The 19201-nt window shown below is 46.0% G+C and overlaps 1 protein-coding gene across 6 annotated transcripts in view; it reads right to left on the bottom strand.

The window, feature by feature from the left end:
• LOC101276991 (cat eye syndrome critical region protein 2) overlaps window positions 1-19201 on the bottom strand; it is a 167304-nt gene that overhangs the window by 17361 nt on the left and 130742 nt on the right. For 2 of the 6 annotated variants that reach the window (XM_049694810.1, XM_049694809.1), the window contains exons 9-15: window positions 10414-10543; window positions 9926-9963; window positions 9748-9839; window positions 9404-9530; window positions 8387-8763; window positions 7793-7921; window positions 6849-7665 (exon numbers count right to left, since the gene is read on the bottom strand). In XM_049694810.1, coding sequence (XP_049550767.1) covers window positions 6849-7665; window positions 7793-7921; window positions 8387-8763; window positions 9404-9530; window positions 9748-9839; window positions 9926-9963; window positions 10414-10543 — 1710 coding nt within the window. Of the gene's footprint in view, window positions 1-6848; window positions 7666-7792; window positions 7997-8386; window positions 8764-9403; window positions 9531-9747; window positions 9840-9925; window positions 9964-10413; window positions 10598-19201 lie in introns of all 6 variants that reach the window. The other 4 variants (XM_049694806.1, XM_049694805.1, XM_049694807.1 and 1 more) reach the window with 3 other exon arrangements.

Consider the following 19201-nt stretch of genomic DNA (forward strand, 5'->3'; position numbering starts at 1 on the left):
TCCTACACTGCTGGTGGCAATGTAAATTGATGCAACCACTATGGAGAACGGTATGAAGGTTCCTTAAAAAACTAAAAATAAAGTTAACGTATGATCCTGCAATCCCACTCCTCGGCATATATCTGGAGACAACCATAATTCGAAAAGACACATGCACCCCAATGTTCGCTGCAGCACTATTTACAATAGCCAAGACACAGAAGCAACCTAAATGTCCATCGACAGATGAATGACTAAAGAAGATGTGGTATGTGTACACAATGGAATACTACTCGGCCGTAAAAAAGAATGAAATAATGCCATTTGCAGCAACATGGATGGACCTAGAGATTGTCACACTAAGTGAAGTCAGAGAAAGACAAATACCATATGATATCACTTACATGTGGAACCTATAATATGACACAAATAACGTTATCTATGAAACAGAGTCACAGACATAGAGAACAGATGTGGCTGCCAAGTGCGAGGGGAAGTGGGGGATAGATGGATTGGGAGTTTGGGATTAGCAGATGCAAATTATTACATACAGGACAGATGAACAACAAGGTCCTACTGTATAGCACAGAGAACTATATTCTATATTCTGTGATAAACCATCATGGGAAAGAATGTATTTATTTGTGTAACTGAATCACTGCTGTATAGCAGAAATTAATACAACATTGTAAATCAACTACACTTCATTAAGATAATAAAACGCAAACAAAACAAACAAAAATCCATGGCAACTAACAGACAGACTGCTCCAAGGTTTGGTCCTGGGACTTTTCCTCCAAAGCTGTGAATTCCAGACATGTCTGAAATCATTACTGGAAAATTTTGCTAAAGCTGGTATTCACGGAACGGGGCTTTCCTCCAAAGAAACACTAAATGGAAGTTTGAGTTCTAGGTCCACCCCCAACTTTACATGGAATCGTCATCATATTTTGCACAAGTCCAGGTGTCCCCCACTCTCTCACATGCAACACAGGCTAGATGTCTATCCCGGAAACAAGCATTGATCACACAGAGCAGTCCTGTCACCTTTCTCCTGCAGTTTTACGTTTACTCGCTTAAATGGCATTTCTGAGAAACCCCTTCAAGACTGGCTGCTCTCACTAACTACTCTTCATTCCCAGCGGCACAGATACGCACCCGAGGAGAGCAGAATAGAGAGGACTGGACGTGAAGTAAAACACTGGAAATATATTTCCCATGGGTAACTTTCAGCACAGCAATTTTTAAGTGGGGCTGGATAATGCAGGGGTTGAGGACACGAACGCTGGACCCGGTGCGTCTGGTTCAAACCCCAGGACCCACCCAACCACCCCTGTCCCCAGAACTAGATGAAGGCAAATAACCGTCTTTGTGCCTTGGAATTTCTATCTATAAAAACGACGATGATAATAAAAGCTCCCTCAAAGGCTTGCTCTGAGAATTCAGAGGGTCATTATGGGTAAAAGTCTCAAAAAGAGTGCCTGGTACAGTAAGCACTGCCCCTGTGCAGCGATGGTCATCACAAAAATCCTTCTGACCAGGACTGGCTCAACCCAGCGTAATTTAAGGAAAAGAGGCTGGAGGCCAGTCTACATCTTGTACAACAGTCTGTGTTAAAAGGTGAGTCATTTTGAGTTCAGTGTCCTGTGTGGAGCTTCAGTGCACGTCCTGAGCTGAAGTGTCGGCTCAGCCATTTCACGAGGAACTCTGGTCTGAAGGGCCGGTGGCAAGGCCTCTGCATGGGGCCCGCTATGAGCAAGTGAATCAGACCAATAAGCACAAAGGGAAAAAGGTGGATGGGCTAGGCGTGAAGTGAGGTGGCCAGATTTATGTCCTTTCCAGATAAAATGGGGATCCTCTCTAGCAACAGGAGGTGTGAAGAGAGAGGACCTTCAAGATGGCAGAGGAGTAAGACATGGAGCTCACCTTCCTCTCCACAAATATATCAAAAAATACATCTACATGTGGAACAACTTGTGCAGAATAACTACTGAATGCTGGCAGAAGACGTCAGACTTCCCAAAAGCCGTGTGGCCGACAGGGTCTTCGTGCTCTGGCCAGCTGTCAGGCCTGAGCCTCTGAGGTGGGAGAGCCAGGTTCCGGACACTGGACCACCAGACCTCCAGGCCCCAAGTAGCATCCACCAGCGAGAGCTCTCCCAGAGATCTCCATGTCAACACTAAGACCCAGCTCCACTCAACGACCAGATAGCTCCAGTGCTGGACACACTATGCCAAACAACTAGCAAGACAGGAACACAACCCCACCCATTAGCAGAGAGGTTGCCTAAAATCATAATAAGGTCACAGACACCCCAAAACACACCACCAGATGCAGTCCTGCCCACCAGAAAACAAGATCCACCCTCAACCACCAGAACACAGGATGGAAAAAGATATTCCATGCAGACGGAAATCAAAAGAAAGCTGGAGTAGCAATTCTCATATCACACACAAGAGACTTTAAAATAAAGACTATTAGAAGAGACAAGGAAGGACACTACATAATGATCAAGGGATCGATCGAAGAAGATATAACAATTGTAAATTTTATGCACCCAACACAGAGCACCTCATTACATAAGGCAAATGCTAACAGCCATAAAAGGGGAAACTGACAGTAACACAATCATAGTAGGGGACTTTAACACCCCACTTTCACCAATGGACAGATCATCCAAAATGAAAATAAATAAGGAAACACAAGCTTTAAATGACACGTTAAACAAGATGAACTTAATTGCTATTTATAGGACACTCCATCCAAAAACAACAGAATACACTTTCTTCTCAAGTGCTCATGGAACATTCTCCAGGATAGATCATATCTTCGGACACAAATCAAGCCTCAGTAAGTTTAAGAAAACTGAAATCGTATCAAGCGTCTTTTCCGACCACAACGCTATGAGACTAGATGTCAATTACAGGAAAGAGCCTGTAAAATATACAAACACAAACACACGGAGGCGAAACGATACGCTACTAGACAACCAGGAGAGCAATGACGAAATCAAGAGAAAATCAAAGGACACCCAGGAACAGGGCTTCCCCGGGGGCGCAGTGGGCGAGAGTCCGCCTGCCGATGCAGGGGACGCGGGTTTGTGCCCCGGTCCGGGAGGATCCCACATGCCGCGGAGCGGCTGGGCCCGTGAGCCGTGGCCACTGAGCCTGCGCGTCCGGAGCCTGTGCTCCGCGACGGGAGAGGCCACAGCAGTGAGAGGCCCGCGTACCGCAAAAAGAGAAAAAAAAAAAAACACGAACAAATGACAATGAAAACACGACGACCCAAAACCTATGGGATGCAGCAAAAGCAGTTCTAAGAGGGAAGTTTATAGCAATACAATCCTACCTCAAGAAACAAGAAAAATCTCAAATAAACAACCTAACCTTACACCTAAAGCAATTAGAGAAAAAAGAACAAAAAAAATCCCCAAAGTTAGCAGAAGGAAAGAAATCATAAAAATCAGATCAGAAATAAATAAAAAAGAAATGAAGGAAACAATAGCAAAGATAAATACAACTAAAAGCTCATTTTTTGAGAAGATAAACAAAATTGGTAAACCATTAGCCAGAGTCATCAAGAAAAAAAGGGAGAAGACTCAAATCAGTAGAATTAGAAATGAAAAAGGAGAAATAACAACTGTCACTGCAGAAATACAAAGGATCATGAGAGATTACTGCAAGTAACTATATGCCAATAAACTGGACAACCTGGAAGAATGGACAAATTCTTAGAAAAGCACAACCTTCCGAGACTGAACCAGGAAGAAACAGAAAATATAAACAGACCAATCACAAGCACTGAAATTGAAACTGTGATTAAAAATCTTCCATCAAAGAAAAGCCCAGAACCAGATGGCTTCACAGGTGAATTCTATCAAACATTCAGAGAAGAGCTAACACCTATCCTTATCAAACTCCTCCTAAATATAGCAGATGGAGGAACACTCCCAAACTCATTCTACGAGGCCACCATCACCCTGATACCAAAACCAGACACACATGTCACAAAAAAAGAAAACTACAGGCCAGAATCTCTGATGAACATAGATGCAACAGTCCTCAACAAAATACCAGCAAACAGAATCCAACAGCACATTAAAAGGATAATACACCATGATCAAGTGGGGTTTATCCCAGGAATGCAAGGATTCTTCAATATATGCAAATCAATCAGTGGGATACACCATATTAACAAATTGAAGGATAAAAACCGTATGATCAGAAAAAGATGCAGTAAAAGCTTTTGACAAAATTCAACACCCATTTACGATAAAAACTCTCCAGAAAGTAGGCATAGAGGGAACCTACCTCAACATAATAAAGGCCATATATGACACACTCACAGCCAACATCGTTCTCAATGGTGAAAAACTGAAACCATTTCCTCTTAAGATCAGGAACAAGACAAGGTTGTCCACTCTCACCATTACTGAGCATAGTTTTGGAAGTTTTAGCCACAACAATCAGAGAAGAAAAAGAAATAAATGGAACCCAAATCGGAAAAGAAGTAAAACTGTCACTGTCTGCAGATGACATGATACTACAGATAGAGATCCTACAGATGCTACCAGAAAACTACTAGAGCTAATCAATGAATTTGGTAAAGCAGCAGGATACAAAATTAATGCACAGAAATCTCTTGCACTCCTATACACTAATGATGAAATATCTGACAGAGAAATTAAGGAAACACTTTCATTTGTTACTGCAACAAAAAAGAATAAAATACCTAGGAATAAACCTACATAAGGAGACAAAAGCCCTTATGACAAAAATTACGGATGACACAAACAGATGGAGAGATATACCATGTCCTTGGATTGCAAGAATCAATATTGTGAAAATGACTATACTACCCAAAGCAATCTACAGATTCAATGCAATCCCTAGCAAACTACCAATGGCATTATTCACAGAACTAGAACAAAAAATTGCACAATTTGTATGGAAGCACAAAAAGAGCCCGAACAGCAAAAGCAATCTTGTGAAAGAAAAACGGAGCTGGAGGAATCAGGCTCCTGGACTTCAGACTATACTACATAGCTACAGTAATCAAGACAGTATGGTACTGGCACAAAAACAGAAATATAGGTCAATGGAAAAGGACAGAAAGCCCAGAGATAAACCCACGCACATTTGGTCACCTTATCTTTGATAAAGGAGGCAAGAATATACAATGCTTAAAAGACAGCCTCTTCAATAAGTGGTGCTGGGAAAACTGGACAGCTACATGTGAAAGAATGAAATTAGAACACTCCCTAACACGGTACACAAAAATAAACTCAAAATAGATTAAAGACTTAAATGTAAGGCCAAACACTATAAAACTCTTAGAGGAAAACATAGGCAGAACACTCTGACATAAATCAGAGCAAGATCCTTTTTGACCCACCTCCTAGAGAAACGGAAATAAAAACAAAAATATACAAATGGGACCTAATAAAACTTAAAAGCTTTTGCACAGCAAAGGAAACCATAAACAAGACGAAAAGACAACCCTCAGAATAGGAGAAACTATTTACAAATGAAGCAACGGACAAAGGATTAATCTCCAAAATGTACAAGCAGCTCATGCAGCTCAATATCAAAAAAAACAAACAACCCAACCCCAAAATGGGCAGAAGACCTAAACAGACATTTCTCCAAAGAAGATATACAGATTGCCAACAAACACATGAAAGGGGCTCAACATCGCTAATCACTTGAGAAATACACATCAAAACTACAATGAGGTATCACCTCACACCGGTCAGAATGACCATCATCAAAAAAATCTACAAACAGGGCTTCCCTGGTGGCGCAGTGGATGAGAGTCCGCCTGCCGATGCAGGGGACACGGGTTCGTGCCCCGGTGTGGGAAGATCCTACATGCCGCGGAGCGGCTGGGCCCGTGAGTCATGGCCGCTGAGCCTGCGCGTCCGGAGCCTGTGCTCCGCAACGGGAGAGGCCACAACAGTGAGAGGCCCACGTACCGCAAAAAAAAAAAAAATCTACAAACAATAAATGCTGGAGAGGTTGTGATGAAAAGGGAACCCTCCTGCACTGTTGGTGGGAATGTAAACTGATACAGCCACTAGGGAGAAGAGTAGGGAGGTTTCTTAAAAAACTAAAAACAGAACTACCATACGACCCAGCAATCCCACTACCGGGCATATACCCTGAGAAAACCATAATTCAAAAAGAGTCATGTACCATAATGTTCACTGCAGCACTGTTTACAATAGCCAAGACATGGAAGCAACCTAAGCGTCCATCGACAGATGAATGGGTAAAGAAGATGTGGCTCATATATACAGTGGAATGTTACTCAGCCAAAAAAAGAAACGAAATTGAGTTATTTGTAGTAAAGTGGATGGACCTGGAGTCTGTCCTACAGAGTGAAGTAAGTCAGAAAGAGAAAAACAAATACTGTGTGCTAACACATATATATGGAATCTTAAAAAAAAAAAAAAAGAACGTAGGGGCAGGACAGGAACAAAGACGGAGACGTAGAGAATGGACTTGAGGACACGGGGAGGGGGATGGGGAAGCTGGGACGAAGTGAGAGAGTGGCATGGACATATACACACTACCAAATGTAAAACAGCTAGCTAGTGGGAAGCAGCCGCATAGCACAGGGAGATCAGCTCGGTGCTTTGTGACCCCCTAAAGGGGTGGGATAGGGAGGGTGGGAGGGAGATGCAAGAGGGAGGGGATATGGGGACATATGTATATGTATAGCTGGTTCACTTTGTTATACAGCAGAAACTAACACACCATTGTAAAGCAATTATACTCCTATAAAGATGTTAAAAAAAAAAAAAAGGTGAGTGCTTAATTAACAGCTTAGAGAGCCAAAGGGCAGATGAAGGTGAGCCTGAGAATTACCTCGGCCGTTCTCAGGCTCCAGTGTTTCCCTGCTGTCCTGTGTCCGCCCAGGGTCCCCCGAGGCAGGCTTGGGGGCCGCCACGCCCACTGGGGGGAAAGGGCCAGGCGCAGGGGGCGGCACGGGTTGGCGGGGGCGGTAAGGCATGCCTGCCGGGCACCCCCGCGAGGAGAGCTGCTGCATGGCGAGCATCTCTGGGCTGTCCAGCATGGAGTCCCCGCCCTGCATTCCCCGCAGGGCCTGGGCCGGTGCTCCAAAGAGAGAACCTTGCGTTGGTGCTGGAGGGGGCTGGAACCGATGTCCACCAGGTTTACAGGGTGGTCGCATGTACCCCGAAGAAGGAACTCCGTGAGGTAGGAAGCCTGATTGTTCTGGCCACTGGTTTGGGGGGAGGGGTGCTCTCATCACTCGGGAATCTATCATGTGACCCAGAGTGCGAGGCTGGTGAGAGGGTCCTGGCACCATGGGGGGCTTCTCATCTGGCCCCAAGGGTCCTGGATTTGTAGCACCGTGATTCCCATTCCAGACTGCAGAGTGTACTCGACTCAGGTACTTGTAGGATCGGTACATGTGGCTGGGAGGGATTTCTGAACTCTCAGGAAAGGCTGGGGGTCGGGCCGGAGCCCCACCGTGCCTGGGAGGGATAAAGCCTGGCTGGAAATGAGCTGGAGGATACATAGTCCCCTCCTGGCTGGGGCTGCTCATCTGCCCGAGCAGCGAGGGTCCAGGACGCGATCCCATGTCAGCAAGGGGCGCTAGGCCCCCGCACACCGGCTTCTCGTCAGGGGGGCCTCGGTGATGGTTAATTCCAGCTGGAGGCTGGCAACAAGAAAAGAGATGTGCTTACCACAAGGTAATGGGAAATTACAAGTCCAATTTAACCTGGGGAGAGACTGTATTTCTGAAACGCACCTTTGTACCTGTGCATGCTGAGCCGTTTGCTTACCTGCACTGCTAAAGGCTGGGGATGCTGTCCAGGCCCGCCGGGGTGCGGCTCTGGGGCTCCAGAGGAGACACGGATGGTGGCAGGATCCGACCCTCGGAGAGGACAAAACGTTCCCTGTCCTGCTGGCCTCTGGAGGGCACGGAGCAAAGGCAAGAAGAAGAAGAGAAGAGGCACACCCTTCGCATCCGGAAGACGAATGTCCTGCTGGAGGACAAGGCCGCCACCTGCTCCGTGCGCACACTCACCACAGGAGGGCCCAGAGCAGGGGCTTCCCGTCCTTGTCTCTCCCCAGAGCCGCCTCCGCCAGTGTTCTCCCCAACTGCTCCCCTCGTGAAGGGTTCACTTACATACTGTATGTACCTCTGTGCCTTGAACTTAAAAGGGGTTAATAATGCCCGTGCTGAGAATGTGTGGTTCAAATGATTTCGAAAAAGAAGGATTTAAAATAAAGGAAGGATAGAGGAAGGGCAGACAGGGAGAAGAGACCACCCATAAGCAGGACACCATGTTGGGAGAGGATCTACTGAGAAGGCTTCACGCCCCGCCCCAGCCCTCAACCAGGGGAACCCACGATGGGACAAAGCTGCTCCTCACCAGCTGGCTTGCGAGGGGCGCCTGGCTGGGTCCACCGTAATGCAGGGGTCCAGGGAGGCTGCAGCTGCTCGGGATGCCCACCTCGCCAGGGGGCTGCGCAGAGCCGCGGCTCTCACCGGCCGCAGAGGATGCAGCGCGGCGCCCAGGGGGCAGCGACTTCCCCCCGTTCTCCGCAGGCTGCTGCTTCCGGCCAGGCGCCTCCGAGTCCCGGGAGCGGGTGCACACGTGGCTGCGTGCAGCCCGACCACGCCTCTTCTCCCGCTTCTCCTCCTCTCTGACCCAGAATTCTTCGTCCGTGTCCCCATCCTCACCAGGAAAATGCTTCAGCATTGCGCGGTGGAAGCACCTCTCCAGGTTGTCCGACATCTTGGTGTACTCTGCGGGGGACCGAGGCCTGAGCCCCGCTGGGCAGGCCCCCAGACCTCCGCCCACAAACATGCAACGGGGCAGCCCCGGGCTCGACTGCGCGGCTGCCTGGGCTGCAGCGCTTCCTATGTTGTAGGGCTACGGACACGAGACCAGAACAAGAAACCAGTACACGGTTTTCTGGCCTCCAGCCTGTGTGGCTGGGACAGTGAGCCCAGTACCCCAAACCGGTAAAAATTGAATTCTTTAATGCCAAACCGCAGAAACATTAAGTACAATCACTGAATCCGTCTAGTAAAAAAAAGAAGGCATCGTGAGCTCCAGTTTCAGCACCTGGCGCGACACGGGCTGTGTCATCAGAGGTCTGCTGTGTGATGCAAAGGTGGCTGACGGTGGGGGCCGAGGACAAATAGACCCAGGCGGGCCTGGGGGAAGACGAGGACCCGGGCCGCCAGCCACCGCTGCCCCTCTGGCGAGGTGGGGCGGGACAGGGCCCGGCACGCCCATCCCACAGCGTTAACACACATTCTCCTGATGGTCCCCAAGGAAGGTCTGAATCTCTGGAAGGTGTGTTTCTAAAAGAGGGGGCGTGTTACTCTTGGTCCTACTGGTGTGCCAGTGTGCATCCACAGCCACCCCTCTTGTACTTACCGCTACTTTCCCCGTTATATTTTCGACAGTTCCTGAACATAGTCTTCATGTCATTCACAAACTCCTCCTTGGAACAGTATAAACCTCCATTCAGTTTCTTCTCCATGCTTGAAATATCCATGGGGACCTACAACAGGACACGTTAATTATCACAGGCTGGAGAACACAGCATCCTGCAGGTCCTGCGAGGCGGAGCGATCACAGCATTAGGAGCTGCTCAGAAGCCTGGGGTGCACCCAGCAGCCCTGACCCTTGAGGGGCAGCAGGTGAACGTACACACAGCAACACAGACCACTAAAGATGCCCACACCACAGTCGCGCACAGCTGACAAGGCCACCTCTACCTTGATAATCTGGTAATAGTTAGGGGCATACGATTCATCCACTGGTTCCAAAAAGGGCCAGGAATCCTTGTGAGCCTTCACCACGTCCAGAACTGAGGGCCAAAGAGGAGAGCTGGGTTAACACACCGACGTGGGAACACACTTAGGCAGAACACGGGAGCTGAGTGTGGGAACTGACCTTTGTACATGGCAGTGAAATCGTCGTCCAGCTCAAAGCTGTAAATCAGAAAAGAGGAGATTAGCGGTAGCTGAGACCACCTTCTCTCCTCGGAGCTCTTGCTCCAACCTCACACACAGCTCACTTGCGCCCAGGTTTGGAACAGTCCCAGTACACCTTTGTTAAGGAAAGTCTGTAACACTGAGAACGCTCCTGACAATGCGACGAGGATGAGGGCCAGCATACGTCAGCCGAACAGGACCACCACCTTTTCCATCTACAAAATGATGGTTTCGTGAAACTCATTTATGATTCTGTAACGTTCGTGATTTAATAGCACACTCTTTGCCAGGTTTTACTCTACTCTAGTAAGTACTTCTGTGATCTAAAGAATAATAACCCAGCAAGTCAGACAGCAGCGGAAGGAGCTCACGAGCACTGGCCACGACCCCCCCAGAGGGCTGTTCTAAGGACACGACGAGGCAGGCTTGGGGCCACTCAACACTCACGGGTCTCTCGTCCTCTTCTCTTCCCGCGGAGGGGAGGGAGGGTCCAAGTGGGACAACTCGGGGGGGAGCGCCTTGCCCTGAGCCAGCAGCCAGGCCCTCTCTTCCCTGAGCTTCCTTCTCTTGGCGCGATCTGCGTGAACACAAAGCACAGGTGCGTCGGGCTCCAGAGGGGCAGACGTCTGTTCTGAGAGGAGGAAACAGATCACCAAACGCTGACTTCTGCTCCCTTTGAGTCCTCTCTTTGCTAATTCGGATGGTGCTAGAGATGCAATGCTTTGTGGACCCACTTCCTCTTAGTCCTACCAAGTTCAGGTCGGGGGGTGAGGGAGGAAGGCGGCCCCGGACAGGGACGGGGAAGACCAAGAGAGAAGGAAAGCAGAATTACAGGGACAGGGAAAAGCAGAGCACTGACTGAGGGTCACCCTCTCTGACAACCCCAAGGCCTTCCTAACTTTCCAGCAAGAAGACAACATCCCCTTTTTAGGACCAGACCTCAATCCAAACACACCCAGGACGGTACAAGCCCATCGCAGCTCTCACACCAGCTATCCTTGCTCGGCGGCCACCCCACCCACGGCAGCTGGTGCACCCTTGCCAGTGCAGGAGGAGGGCTCCTGCGAGCGAGGGAAGAAGCCAGCTGGATGGGCCAGGAGCTGGAAGAGGGAGGGCGTTTTCTGGCTCCCAGCTGTGGCCACAAGAAACATACTTGACACTGCACTGCTGGCTTGCCTGGCCCTCGTGCCAGCAGGGCAGAAGAGAGGCAAGGAATGCAGAACACCATCAGAAGGCAAGACCCAACGACGGAGAGAGAGGCCCGGGAAGGTGCCCGGTGGGAGCACGACACAGCCCTAAACCTGCAGACAGCGTGCTCTCACCAAGCTCCCTCTGGCTCCTACTTCATGCTCATTTATAAATAAACTTTTAAGTGTAAGAGAATCTGTATCTGCTTTAATTAATCAGAGGCACTTTGCTATGAACGACGTTCAAAACTGTTTTTTAACAAAGAGAATGATTTCAAGCTTAAAGAAAAGTATAACCAAATTAACGAATATCCGCATACCAAGCTGTCAAACTTTAACATTAGGACTCTGATTCTTTGCATCGTGAGAACCACCCTTTCGAGAGAGGCGCCTTCCCGAGCACGGGTGAGCCCCCCAGGGTCCACGGCAGCAGGGACCTGCCAGGTGCACTGCGGAGCCTTCACAGGCTCACAGCTACTCCTTCACAAGTGACGCAAGCGAGCTACCTCACTCTCACATCGAGGGGGACATTTTTAGCATTTTTTCTATCCTGATACATATGACGTGGAATTCTGATGTTTCTGTTTGCCTTTTCCTGATTGGAATGACACAACGTATTTTCATGTTTATTATCCTCTTCTGTGAATACCCTGCTTATATACTTTGCCTTTTTTCCCTGTGGGTTGTTGGATTCCTAAATGATTTGGAGAAGTGCTTTTAAATAACGTGGATAAGAAGTCTTTATTAAAACTATCTTCTTCCATACCTGATTTGTCTTTTCACTTTGTTTAAGGTGTTTTAGTCATTTGTAAATTTTAAACAATTAATGTCATCGAGTATATCAATCTCCTTCCCCCGTAGTTTATGCTTTTGTTACTTAAATTCTTCCTGTCCCAGCATCTTAAAGACCCTCACCTATGTTTTCTTCAAAAAGCTTTTGGCCTTTAGCCCATCAGGCGGCAATGGTGCTGGCAGCGCCTGGTGAGGAACCAGGTCTGTTTCTGGCTGTTCACTGCCAGGTCTCACTACCCATCTCCAAGCCAGTAACACTCTCCCACATTCACGGCAGCTTTTATTCTGTTATCTGGTAGAATGAGCGTCCTGAACATATCGATTTTTAAAATTATCTTGGCTATACTTGGCCCTCTGCTCTTCTGTATGAATTTCAGGAACATAAAATGATTTATTTAAATATTTAACATCAAATACTGAGTCAAGGTCAAACTTACCCACTTGTTCAATAATTTTAAGTTGGTTTGTTCAAATCAAATCCAAAAAGGTCCAGACAGTGCATTTGGTTGGTATGTCTCTTAAATTTAGTGGAACGTGTAACAATGTCCTCTTCCAATTCATCTGGTGGAGAAACTGGGTCATTTTGTCTTGGTAGAATTTCCCACATTCCGGATTTAGCAAGTGGCATTCTCATCACAGTGTTAATGTGCCCTGTGGTAGTTCTATTGAGGGCCTTTGACCAGACAAACGGTGTGTTTCTTGGCAATGTTATTCCACAGGTGATGCCTGTACTTCCTTTTTCATCACCTCAGCAGACACAATATATGGTTACCTTTTCTTCTGTGGTGTTAAATTCCATTAGTGTTTACCTGATCCTTCCATTATAAAGTTCCTATACTTAAAGATCAAACACAGTTCCAAGATAGAAGTAAACTGTAGAGAAAATTATTTGTGTGATTGTTTTCTCAATAATTCCAAGGTATATACCTAGTACTACGTGTAAATATATGTGGGACAGAAGTTAACTCAACACATGTAACTGGATGCTTTAGGGCCGAGCAAGGCAGGGAGCAAAGTACTTTTGTTAAACACACACACACACACACACACACACACACACACACACACACACAGCTTTATAGAAACACAGCCCTGCATGGCCACCAGGGCCCTTCACACACACACACACACACACACACACACACACACACACAGTTTTATAGAAACACAGCCCTGCATGGCCACCAGGGCCCTTCTCTCTCTCTCTCTCTCTCTCTCTCACACACACACACACACACACACACACACACACACACACACACACTTTTATAGAAACACAGCCCTGCATGGCCACCAGGGCCCTTCTCTCACACACACACACACACACACACACACACACACACACACTTTTATAGAAACACAGCCCTGCATGGCCACCAGGGCCCTTCACAGAAAGTTAGTTGACCCCTACTGCAGGGCATTAGGACTCAGCAGTCTCCTGGAAGCTTGGTTGAGGAAAGCTTTGTCTAGATCCACCGTTTCGTTACTTGTTACTCTAATTCTAGTATTTCTGCTAAATTTATTGACTGAATTCTTCTTTTCTCATCCATTATTTTCATATTCAAAATAAAACATAAAGAGGAAACAAAATGCTTCATCCTTCGATTTTTACCAGTTACTTCCATTCATTTAAACTGAACAGACAGACCAACATAACCCAGTTCTCACTTCCCCACCAACACTCTGCCTCCTGTGACCAACGATCTGTTCTCTCTAATGAGCCTTTTCCTTTCGAGGTTCCACATACAGAACGGCTCACCCTGCGCTTGTCTCTGTCTGACTTACTTCACTGAGCATAATGCCCTCTAGGCCCACTCATGTTGTGGCAGATGGCAGGATTTCACGCTTTGTTTGTAATGGCTAAACATTACTCCATTGTGTGTGCACCAACTCTTCTTTATCCATCTAGTGATGGGCACTTAGGTGGCTTCCGTATCTTCACTATTATACATCTTGCTATGAACATGGGTGTACATGTATCTTTTATTATAATTAGTTTTGTTTTCTTCAGATAAATACCCAGAAATGGAATTCCTGGATCATATGGTAGTTCTATTTTTCGTTTTTTGAGAAATCTCCATAGTGGCTGCACCAACTTACATTCCCACCAACAGTGCACGAGGTTTTGCTCTAATCCACATCCTCGCCAACACTGGTTATCGCTTGTCTTTTTGATACTAGCCATTCTGACAGGTATGAGGTGGTATCTCATTGTGGTTTTGACTTGACATTGAGCATCTTTTCTATGTCTTCTTGGGGAAAATGCCTATTCGGGTCCTCCTTTTTTTTTTAAAATAAATTTGTTTATTTATTGGTTGCGTTGGGTCTTCGTTGCTGCACACGGGCTTTCTCTAGTTGTGGTGAGCAGGGGCTACTCTTCGTTGCAGTGCGCGAGCTTCTCATTGCCGTGGTTTCTCTTGCTGCAGAGCACGGGCTCTAGGCACATGGGCTTCAGTAGTTGTGGCACGTGGGCTCAGTAGTTGTGGCTCATGGGCTCTAGAACACAGGCTCAATAGTTGTGGAGCACGGGCTTACTTGCTCCGCAGCACGTGGGATCTTCCTGGACCAGGGATCAAACTCATGTCCCCTGCGTTGGCAGGTGGATTCGTAACCGCTGCGCCACAAGGGAAGTCCCAAGGTCCTCCATTTTTTAATTGGATTGTTTGGGCTTGGTGGTTTTGTTTTTTGGGGGGATTTTTGCTATTGACTTGTATAAGTTCTTTACCTGCTTGGGGTATTAAGACTTTATTAGGTATATGATTTGCAAATATCTTCCCCCAATCAGTAGGTTGTCTTTTCATTTTGTGTATGGTTTCCTTTGCTGTGCAGAAGCTATTTCGTTTGCTGTAGGCCCACTTGTTTATTTCTGCTTTTGTGGCTTTTGCCTTTGTAGTAAGATCCAAAAAACCATCGCCAAGACAGATGTCAAGAAGCTTACTGCCTATGTTTTCTTCCAGGAGTTTTATGGTTTCAGGTGTTACATTCAAGTCTGTATGTCATTTTGAGTTAATTTTTGTGTATGGGGTGAAGCAGTGGTCCAGTTTTGTTTTTTTTGTTTGTTTTTTTTTTGGCTGTACCAGGTCTTAGTTGAAGCCAGTGGGCTCCTTAGTTGTGGCACGTGAACTCTTAGTTGCAGCATGCATGTGGGATCTAGAGTTCCCTGACCAGGGAGGGATCGATCCTGTGTTCACTGTGTTGGAAGGCAGATTCTTAACCACTGCACCACCAGGGAAGCCCCGGTGGTCCAGTTTTTCCAAAACCATTTATTGAAGAGACTGTCATTTCTGCATTGTATATTCCTGGACTGGTCCTAGACTTTTGTTTGTAGGAAGGTTTTCTTGATGACCAATTCAATCTCCTTACTAGTAATTAATCTGTTATGGTTTTCTATTTCATCATGATTCAGTCTTGGTAAGTTGTATGTTTCTAGAAATTTATCCATTTCTTCTAGGTTGTCCAGTTTGTTGGCAATGTTAACTGTTCTCAGTAGTCTCTTACGATCCTTTGTATCTCTCTGGCACCAGCTGTAATATCTAGTGTTCACTTCTGATTTTATTTATTGGAGTCCTCTTTTTTCTTGTGAGTCTAGCTAAAGGTCTGTCAGTTTTGTTCATCTTTTCAAAGAATCACCTCTTGGTTTCATTGATCTTTTCTATTCTTTTTAGTTTCCGTTTCATTTATTTTTGCTATGATCTTTATTTCCTTCCTTCTAACTGTGGGATTTTTATGTTCTTCTTTAGCTGGTTCCTTGAGGTGTAAAGTTGGTTTGTGTATTTGAGACTTTACTTTTTTCTTGAGGTAGGCATTTATCAAACCTTTCTTCTTAGAACTGCTTTTGCCGCATCCCATAATTTTTGGTATCTCACATTTTCATTTTTGTCTTAAGGTATTTTGATTCTCTTTTGGATATTCTTTTACCCATTGGTTGTTCAGGAGCACATTGTTTAATCTCCCCATGTTTGTGAATTTTCCAGTTTTCTTCGTGTTATTAATTTCTAGTTTCATACCAGTGTGAATGGAAAATATTTCCATCCTATTAAATTTATTAAGATTTTTTGGTGGCCTAACGTTTCATCTATCTTGGAAACGTTCCATGTGCACTTGAAAAGAATGTGGATTCTGTTGCTTCGAGATGGAATGTTCTGCAAATATCTGTTAAGTCCACGTCTATCTGGTCTAACATATAATTTAAGGTTTGTGTTTCCTTATCGATTTTCTGTCTAGATAATCTGTCCATTGATGTCAGTGGGGTATTAAAGTCCCCCACTATTATTGTTTTGCTGTCTATCTCTCCCTACAAGTCTGTTAATATTTGCTTTATATATTTACATACTCTTCTGCTGGGTGTATAAATACTGGCAAATGTTATATCTTCTTGAAGACTGACCCCTTTTTCATTATATATAGCTCCTCTCTATCTCTTACTACAGTCTTCATTTTGAAGTTTATTCTGTCTTATATATGGACAGCTACTCCAGATTTTCTTGTGGTTTCCATCTGCATGGGTATCTTTTTCCATCCCTTCACTTTAGTCTGTGTGTGTCCTTACATCTAAAGTGAGTTTCTTGTAGGCAGAAAATAGATGGATCTTGTTTTTTCTTTATCCATTCAGCCACTCTGTGTCTTTTGACAGGAGAATTCAGCCCTTTTACATTTAAAGTAACTATCAGTAGGTATGTACTTATCGCCATTCTGCTAACTGCTTTGTGGCTGCTTTTGTAGTTTGTTTCTTTCTTCTCTTGCTCCCTTCCTTTGTGGTTTGATAACTATTTTTAGTGATATGCTTATAATTCATTTCTCTTTATCGTGTATTTACTGTAGGTTTTTGCGTTGTGGTTACCATGAGGCTTACATATAGTAACTTACATCTACAACAGTCTATTTTAAGTTGTAACAACTTAAATTCAACCCCATTCTAAGCTCATCATTTTTACTCTCCACTCCCATGTTTTATACTTTTGATGTCATGTTTCACATCTTTTTATCTTGTTTATCCTTTAATTATTATAATCATAGTTATTGTTACTACTTTTGTCTTTTAACCTTCATACTAGCTTTATAGGCAATTAATCCACCACCTTTATTATGTATTTACTTTTCCAGTGAGATTTATCCTTTCATGTGTCCCTGTTACTAATAAGTGCCCTCTCTTTTTAATTTAACAAAGTTCCTTCAACATTTCTTACAAGTGGTGATGAACTCCTACACTTTTGCTTAAATGCAAAGCTCTTAATGTCTCTAATCTGAACGATGTCTTTACCAGGGAGAGAATTCTTGGTTATAAGTTTTTCCTTCAGAACTTTGACTATATCATGCCTGCAAAGTTTTGCTGAAAAATCTGCTCACGTTCTTATGGGGAGTGGGTGGGGTTTCCTTTGTATGTGACAAGTTGTTTTTCTCTCCTTGTCTTTAACTTTGGACAACTGAGCTATAATGTGCCTTGGTGTGGGTCTCTTTGAGTTCTTGGATGTCTGTTTCCTTCCCAAAGGTCAGGAAGTTTTCAACCATCGAGTCTCCGCCATTTTGGTTATTGTATCTCAGTCATTTTGGTTATTGTATTCTTCAGCTGAGACTTCTCTTTGGCACTTTCAAATATTTTCCTTCTCTGTTGAAGTTCTCACGTGTTCATGCATTCTTTTCCCCAGTTTGGTGAGCATCTTTATAACCATTACTTTAGCTCTTTATCAAGTAAATTAGTTCTGTCTCATTAAGGCTTTTTTCTGAGGTTGTAATCTGTTCTTTCATTTGGAACATATTCCTCTGTTTCTTTTTGCGGTACGCGGGCCTCTCACTGCTGTGGCCTCTCCCGTTGCGGAGCACAGGCTCCGGACGCGCAGGCCCAGTGGCCGTGGCTCACGGGCCCAGCCGCTTCGCGGCATGTGGGATCTTCCCGGACCGGGGCACGAACCCGCGTCCCCTGCATCGGCAGGCGGACTCTCAACCACTGTGCCACCAGGGAAGCCCCCCCTGTTTCTTCATTTTGCTGGACTCTGTTGACTTCTGTGCAGAAAAGGAAACAACCGCCTCTCCCAGTCTTGAAGGCGGGGCCTCATGTGGGAGATGAGCCTTTCTGTTTAGCTCTTCCCAGCTCTTGGTCGTCTCTCAAATCGCTGTGCTTGTCCAGGCAGCCTGATGTATTTCAGTGGCTCCCAGCAGTTGAGGGTGTGCCAAGACCTGTCAGTGTCCCAAAGGGGAGGGTCTCAGAACCCAGATTCAGACTGACTGGACACTTTCCTCTAAAGTTCACAAACATACAGGGCTGTGAGCAACTGCAAGCCTGAGTCCCACTGGCCACCAGTCAGGGACCTGCAGTGACCCCTGAGTGGCAGTCACAGACAAGTGTATAAACTCTCTTCCGGGGGCCCACCTCAGGGAAAGTGGGAGACAGCAGGCACTCACAGCCTCCAACCTATGAGAGCAGCTCTGCACACCCAACCTAAGCCTGTCCCTCAGGCTGACGCTCCAGGACAAGCAGGGTGGCCTCCATCACGTGACAGCATGGAGTGTGCCAGCCTGTCCCAAACTGGCCCTCCGCTCACCACAGTCCTGTGGGACCCAGGAATACAAGCCCCTCTGGCCACCCGAGCCAGGTGTTCAAGGTGTGAACCATGGGTGTCAGATGCATGTAAAGCCTCCCTCCAAGAAATTTGGGCTCTGGAGGGCCCGCCCTCTGACATCTCTGGAAAGGATTCGGGGGCCCCTAGATGCAGGCTTAATTACAAACCTACCCCTCAGGCCGCAGCCATGGTGATCAGCTAATAAGTCTCCACCAGAAAGACCGAGCTCCTGGTCTATAGTCTTTTGCTGTGCCCTGGGGGTGAAGAATCTGCTGTATAAAATAAATAAAATTTAAAAAAAACAAAACAAAAAGGGAACCCTTCTGATGTTTCCATATTAAGTAGAATGTTTGCTTACATTTAAGAAAATAGATATTGGTTTAAGGAAGTTCCCAGAGGAAACCAGAAAAGAAGGAACACAGGAACCACCAGAAGCTAGAAGAAGCACAGGAGAGTATGACCCCAGAGCCTCACCAACACCCAGATTTCAGACTTCCAGCCGCTAGAGCTGTGAGACACTTACTTTCTGCTGTTTTAAACCACCTAGTTGTGGTAATTTGTTATGGAAGCCCTAGGCAACTAACACAAAATCCAATCCCATTTCCTCCTGAACCCTACTGCTGCTCCTGAGAAGTCTGCTGTCTCTGTTACAGAACATTCTCTTTTCCCGACTGGAAATGGGCCATGTGTTCCATGATT

Source organism: Orcinus orca, chromosome 11 (assembly GCF_937001465.1).
Source record: "Orcinus orca chromosome 11, mOrcOrc1.1, whole genome shotgun sequence".
Taxonomy (NCBI): Eukaryota; Metazoa; Chordata; class Mammalia; order Artiodactyla; family Delphinidae; genus Orcinus; species Orcinus orca.